The sequence below is a fragment of the Corylus avellana genome, chromosome ca3 (assembly GCF_901000735.1).
Source record: "Corylus avellana chromosome ca3, CavTom2PMs-1.0".
Classification (NCBI taxonomy): Eukaryota; Viridiplantae; Streptophyta; class Magnoliopsida; order Fagales; family Betulaceae; genus Corylus; species Corylus avellana.
This window is the reverse complement of record NC_081543.1, coordinates 31,517,186-31,524,604: the sequence shown is the minus strand read 5'-3', so window position 1 is coordinate 31,524,604 and position 7,419 is coordinate 31,517,186. Positions and strand designations below refer to the sequence as shown.

At 37.3% G+C, this 7,419-nt stretch overlaps 1 protein-coding gene across 1 annotated transcript; it reads right to left on the bottom strand.

Moving 5' to 3' along the window:
* Window positions 1–682: 682 nt before the first annotated feature.
* On the bottom strand, window positions 683–6,766 carry LOC132173926 (B3 domain-containing protein Os03g0120900-like). The gene is made up of 2 exons (XM_059585607.1): window positions 4,750–6,766; window positions 683–931 (listed from the first exon to the last, which is right to left on the bottom strand). The coding sequence occupies exon 1, from the start codon at window positions 6,636–6,638 to the stop codon at window positions 5,484–5,486; it is 1,155 nt and encodes a 384-aa protein (XP_059441590.1). The 5' UTR covers window positions 6,639–6,766; the 3' UTR covers window positions 683–931; window positions 4,750–5,483.
* Window positions 6,767–7,419: the final 653 nt, after the last annotated feature.

Here is a 7,419-nt window from a genome sequence, read left to right as displayed (position 1 = left end):
TTTGTCATTTTTTTTGCTCAAACAGAATAGCTTCATAGACAAAGACACAGATCTCTTCCGACTTCGATATGTCCGATTCCGCCTTTGACCCTTCATCAGGAAGGTGTTGGCCATGGAAGTCATTCGGACTTTCAAATAGTGGTGGAGACAGAAAGCAGAAAGCCAATTTCTGCTTCCGTCACCTCCAATGCCAACCCTTACATTCATCCCTAGAGTCCCTTTAATCCATCTACCAGCAAATCAATTATTCATAATCGACTTCTACTTTACACACGGGATCCCGAGCCGACGTATTTGCAACTAACGAAGAATCCCACAATATATGGGAGTCAATGGTGGCTACAATTACAAGGTTAAACACGTACAATCCTAATTGCTGAGTCCAAAATCTATATAAGAGGAAGTCCAACTAGGTATATATACAAGGGACTTTGAATCCTACACAAAACTCTAGACTTGATGTTTATTGATCATATATCTTCTCTCCCTAGAATATGTTGTTGACCTAAGCATTAAAGTTATATCTCGCCGTAAAATTCATGTTCTGCTCCGGTTCCTTCTATACAATTTAATCATCCCTCGATCGGTATGCAATTTATATGTACCAAACTAATGCTTACTAAAGCTTGATCCCAAGTAACAATTAGTTAATGACATCGATTTAGTTTTGAAATCAAAGATAAAAATGATTAACATGCTGTCTAGAATTGCGCTGGTGGGTTTCAATTTACAAATATTTGCAACGTACTCCTTCATAAATTAATGCAAAATGAGGAAGTTGGGTTGAAGATAAAGAAAAAAGGAAAATGGACAATGAAGCTTAATTTCATATTTAGTATCCCTAAAGTTCAAGTTCTCATGGATGATCATCATTTTTCCGGAAGAACGTACACCATGCATGGCGATGATCAGGATGATACGTTGTCAATATCTACAAAATAAAGAGATGAAAATAAGGAAGTCAGGTTACATCCTACACTCTTTTTGATGGCTTGGACCAAAAAATGTAGTAATTACTGGAATTATTCATTAATCCCTCGGTCTGTGAGTCAAAACATTATTCAAAACACTTTTTTTCTTCTTCTTCTTCTTCTTTCCTTTTGATTCCAAAAGAAAGGCATGCACACACATTGATCACCAGGGCAAGAAATGAGCTTATTCAAATATATATATATAAAAGCTTGTTACCAACACTCATTTCTCTTCTTGAACTTTCGCTAATTTTATTTATAATATTAGCTTAGTTTTATCCTCTTTTCAAAGTTAAAATACTTTAGAAGTGTCTCGTTATACCAATTACCATACACATGTTTTCATTAAATGAGTTGCTTCCTATCTTATTTTTGAAAACATTCCCATCGGATCTCATTCTCTCTTCCTCCCATCCAAATCATAAATAGGAAAGCGCATTCCCTTTTTTTTTCCTCATACACATCTAAAGAATAAAAAAATGCCTTTGTTAGCCTGAAAAAGTATGAACCCATAGATTAATTTAACATTCTTCATTTGCAAAAGAGAACAAGGAGAAGAAGAATAACAAGAAAAAAAAAATTTTAAAAAAAAAAAAATAGACGGAGAGATAAATTCAGAACAAGAACAGCTTCCTAATTAGACTAGCTAGAATATTGCCACAATTAGAAACTGACGTGAGATAAAATCTACAGAACTTTTAGAAGTACAAATCTAGAATAAAGAACTTTTATAAGTACAAATCTAGAATAAAGAACTGTTTATGAAAAATCTAACTATCAATTATCCGTGCTGCTTAATATATATATAGGTGGGACTTGCATGCATGTAATAAAGTCATGAATCATCCGAAGACAATTTCCTAGCTAACTTTAATGATATTGTTTACAGCCTCAGTGCGTGTGCACCCTAGCTTGGAATATAAATGAGAATAGCAATCAAGTACACAATGAACAAGACCTAAGATATATTCATACCTTTTAAAGGCAGCTACTAACCTTTTAGTATATATACTGTTTTTAGCAGCCTCTCGTCTACATATAGCTAGGGAGTAACTCTAACTAGCCCTTAGCTAGGCCCAGATTCAACTCTACATTTAAAGGGATATAAGATTCAAGATCTATCTCTTGCTAGCTAGCCATAAAAAAAAAATAATAATAATAAAAATAATAAAAAAAATAAAAAATGGTGGCATATTCCTCTAATTTATACAAGTATGTGCATATGTCCTCTCCACCAAGTAAAATAGGAAGAACAGAAGTTCCCAATTTCGCGTTACAGCAAGATTTGATGCTAATCACTCTATATGAAAATGGTTCAATGAATGAATTTTATGATCATTCCTCTAAAAAGAAAGCGGATAACGTACCAATTTGAAAAAACTCATCAAATTATAAATCTTGTGATTGAATGTAAATGCTTCCACACTTCACAAATGCAACAAGCTAATTATTAATGTTCTAGTTTACTAAATTAAAAAGGAAACAAAAACATTTAAGGAAAAATGAAAAGTACCTTATAGTTTTTACACTTTTCGGATATTATTGCCCTAATTTACTAAATTATAAGTTGCATCTTTACCCTTTTGGATATAGTTTTTACCTGTGAATCTGTGATTTGCCTAAAAAAAAAAAAAAAAAAAAAAAAAAGGAATAAAACTAGTAGCACTAAACTCATCTCTACAAACAGCGGGGGATCGGAAGACATCTCAAAATGCTTGAGTGATTCAGTAAGTATATGATGTTTCACCTTTCGAAAATGCTCTCCTTTCCTCTCCTCTTCTCTTCATATTTCTATATAATGTTTGTTTTAATTGAATCCTTGTATAATATTCTATAGTTTCTAAGGATTTCCCTCTAATGGTCTGTTTGAGATTGCATTTGAGGAGCCTAAAAGTGCTTTTAACACTCAAAAAGTCCGTTTGAAGACAAAAGTACTCGTTTGATAAAAAAATTAAAAGTGTTTTTAAGGGTCTAAAAAACCTAAAAATTGTCAAAACGTACTTTTAACAAAAGCTTAAAAATAAAATTTTTTCCCAAAAACTCTTTTTGACTTAAAAGCTCTATATTTCCAACGCAATCTCAAACATGTTCTAAATGTTCTAGTGTACTAGTATATAAAATTGGCTCTTAAGCAATGCCACAACATGACACAAGAAGTCAACATGAACACATTTATTATCATTCAATATTCATCCAAAAATATATGATACAATTGACACAATTAGTTAGATTGTTTTCAAAAGATGCAAATCAAATTCAAATTTTCTGATGTCATCCAAAAACATTCAAATTACCAGCAAGTAGATATATATCATGAGATAAACAAAACTCAAGTAGGAGACTTCTTACTTAAGAGTTACGATGAAACAATCGACTAATTGTGTCCAGATTGATGAGACATGTTCATCATAAAATCAAAGCAAGACATGGTTCAACTAACGTACGTGATGAAAGATGAGTTTTGGAGTAAGGAAAGAGGCAACATAAATCCAGCAAATGAAGCTTTTTTTGAGAAAAAAATAAAATGCTTCCGACAGTTCTTAATAATATAAAGAGACATGAACCACACATATATACATACTACAGGCCAAAACAAATTACCACGTATTTTCTAAACATGGTGCATGCCAAGCTTCCAAGATCTTACCTTTCAAGCAAAATGCATGCAATATATGCAACACAGCATGTCGAGATCAGTAGCAATATTGCATAAATGTTTGGAGTACTATACGTGGTTGTGGAAAGGGCTGGTGGCCAGTTTATAAGTGTGAGGAAAGGCCTGATCACCTCTTGAGCTAGCTTTTGGGGTTAAGATAGGCTCAAGACCACCAACAATTTTTACCACAATTTCCATACAAATATAGGGGACAATTATATCTTAATGGTGAAAAAAACTTAAGCAACAAAATTTAATAGGTAAATTAATTGTCCAAGACTAATATGGTAAGTGCCATATAGGCCGTTAGATCAATTTATAAGAGTCTTGTAGTATAAAAGTTATTGTATTTGAAACCACACTGTGTGTGTGTGAACACGTGAGGGAGCTTTTAATGTGACTAGAGGTTCATGCATCAATGTTGAGTGTCATTCGACATATGGCCTTACAAGGTTGACAAAGACTCTAGCCCTTGGAAAATTAGTGGAAAAGTTTGGTGCTTGGCTGTTTATTGCAACGATCGACATGGGCTTGATATATTTAAAAAGTAGTATATATATATATATATATATATATACATAATGATGATGATGATGAAAAAGAAAGAAAAAGAGAATGACAAGACTATAGAGGAACACAAGCCCATAAATTCTTCGATCTATCAGATATGCGTATACAATCATGAGATTACTGTTGAAAATGTACACAACTAATGCAAGTGAATTTTGGTTAGCTGTAATTCATTAAGAAAAAAAAAATGGTTAGCTGCTGTACTAGTACTGCTAGTGTCTTAGGCCTTCTAATTGTCTTCTGACACCAAAATCGCATTCAACTCAAATGAAGGAAGCTAGAAAATTAATTATAATTGCTTAACGCGAGAGCATATATATATATATATATATATAGGGGTGAAGATTGAGATGGTTTTTTCTGCAAGAAGAACTTGGAAGAGTAGTGCACGGTGAATTAAGAAGGGGAAAGGTCGTTTTGGCGGGACTCCATTTAAAAAAGGGGAAAAAAAAAAGAAGCAAAACAAGCAGGAATATATTGAAAGAATTGAAAATAGATATACATATATAGAAGAAAGATAAATATTGGAGAGTAAAGATATAGTTATCCTACCTTTTAAAGGCTGAGCAATCTTTATCTGCAAAACCTGCGGGGCATGCCGAGCGAAGCAGAGACAAGAACAACAACCTAGCTACCAAGGTAACAAACAAAACTTCAATTGCATCAGGTCGCTTGCACTGCACAAACTGGTTTGATCAGCGGTCAGTAAAAGTTGTTAAAAACTTAATGAACATGAGAGAGACAAAAGAGAGAGAGAGAGAGAGAGAGAGAGAGAGAGAGAGAATGAGTAGTTGGTAGCCAAAGAGAATAAAAAGACGTTCGGAAATAATATTTCAGTGATAAGCCATGGATGGGATACATATTGGGGAAACAAGGCCCTACAAATCTCTGGCAATGATGATCTACCTCTTCATCCAATATGTAATATTTATCTATATATATATGTTTTTTTTTTTTTTTGGTTATGTATCATAAATATGTTTTATACAAAGTTAATAAAAAGAAGACAATTGGATATAGTGAGAGTGTGACGACTTCTCTATCTCCAAGGGCCTCTTGCTTATGCTAGCTGCTAGCGCTAGGTAGCTAATCCTTCAAAACCCACCACCGGCCGGTGCCTTCTGAATTAAAATCCAAAATGGTGTAAAATCCTGGCATTTTTTTTTTTTTTTGTGGGTCTTCACACTCTTCATCATGAGCATTAACAAACAAACTAGTTATCGAATTAAAGCCAATCAATCAAGGATGGATCTTTTTGGGTGCCTGCAGCTTAATTTCTCGATCTCTTAGATGTTGAAATCCAAAGACATGGATGCCTTCCCTTTATTGAGCAAGTCGGTGGGCACGGTTGGCATTGGCGTGCCGTTGTAGGGCCTCAATTGGAGACCTGATTGGCCGGAAGGCTGCAAAGCCGCCATAGTAGCATGGGGAGCTATTGAGGTGGACGACAATATGACATCGCATGCATCCGATTCCGATATGGGGCAGTCCATGTTTACCCCAAATAGCCTCAATCTCTTTGCTGCAACTTTCCCTTGTACCACCGGCACCGACTCGAACACCACCGGTGGCTCAACCCCCCTACTCCGCACCTGCAGTAGTTGTTGTTGTTGCTCTTGGTGGTGGTGTTGCTGTTGTGCTGCCGCGGATCTCAGGTAAATCAGTGAAGGGGGGTTTACCATGTAATTACAGCAAGCAGCAGTACTAGTGCCGTAGCTGTTGCGGTAAGGATGATGAGGATGATGAGGATGATGAGGATGATGATTGACATTGTTGTTGTTGTTGATATTCAAGTGCAAGTGGTCCCTCGGCCGCATTAGCAAATTAGGAGCATTATTGGCATTACTCCACTGCGTGGGGATGGGGCGGTGGAAGGAAAAGTAAGGATGAGACAGATTGGGAAGCGAAGCCATGGGGTCGGGGGCGTCGGGGCGGCGCCTCCAATCAATGTAGAGACGATCTCTACCGAGGTCGCCGAGGCCACGCTGGAAGGACACGATATCTCCGGCATCGAGCTTCTTCTCCTTGACGAAGCGGCTCCAGCCTTTGGTCATGACGTAGCTCTGGCTACTGTTCCAGTAAGAGTAGCGGAATCTCCAGGGCTTTCCATTTCTGTCCTCGAAGTTAAGGAGGAGGCCTTTCTCGTTGGCGGAGGAGTCCAAAGGGAAGTACTTCTCGGCGTGCTGCTTTGGGATTACAAGGCGATTCAGTTTTCCCACATCGCTGGGAGTCACTACTTTGTCAAACATGTGCTCTCTCTCCATCACGTTGATGCCCTGGGATTCGTCCTCGTTTCTCGGGGAGGACTCCATCATCAGCTTGCCGCCGACTTCGTAGGAAGAGGAGGAGGAGGAGGAGTAGAAGGAGAAAGGGAGCTTACCTCTCATCATCTCCTGACCTTCTTCACAGGAAAACCCTTCTCTATGTGAACCCAAATCCATGTTTCTCACCCACTAATTTCAGCTTTCTCTCACTGGATCTGCAAGATTTGAAGTGACCCGATTAGGAAAAAGAAACAAATTAAAGAGGGACCAACCCTTCTTTCTTCTTCTTCTTCTTCTTGTTTCTAAGAAGAAAGATTTTAATTAAGTCTGATGTTTTCTAGCTAGGGCGGGCTGGGATTATGCAGAAAAGCAAAGAGAGAGACCCAAGAGAAACAACACAAGGGCAAGGGCAGCTCTCTATACAATGACGGTCGTCGGTGCATTCTTGTTTGACTAACAAGACTCTAACACCGAACTAGATGCCCCATGGACGTTTCAAAGAGTGCAAAATTCCTCTTGTTGTTGACCTTGGGAAGGGAGAGACTAGACAGAGAGAGAAAGAGAGAGAGAGAGAAAGAAAAATAGTAAAGGCGTGGGCTGTGATTTTCTTACAGGGTGCCTCCCTGGAAGCTTCTCAAGTTAGGCGACTTGATTTCTTTTTTCTTCCTGAATAAATTCTTTCTTTCTTTCTCTCTTTCTCTCTTCACACACACACACACACACACGCAGAGAGAGAGAGAGAGAGAGAGAGAGAGAGAAAGTATACGTAGGGACCCCATGTATTATCTGGTTGGGCTCATGTGAGCTTGTCCCTGTCATCATCCTGGGTGGTACGTATTCACACTCTTTTTTTATTTATTTATTTATTTTAACATTAACATTATTGAACATAGTTTCGTTATGAGGCCCAAAGAGCCAGCTGTTTTGGAAGGGCACGAGAGCTAGCTAGCTAGCTTGT

Bases quoted from the DNA above. Each gene is read 5' to 3' on its own strand.
- LOC132173926 (XM_059585607.1), bottom strand. From the start codon at position 6,638: ATGGATTTGGGTTCACATAGAGAAGGGTTTTCCTGTGAAGAAGGTCAG.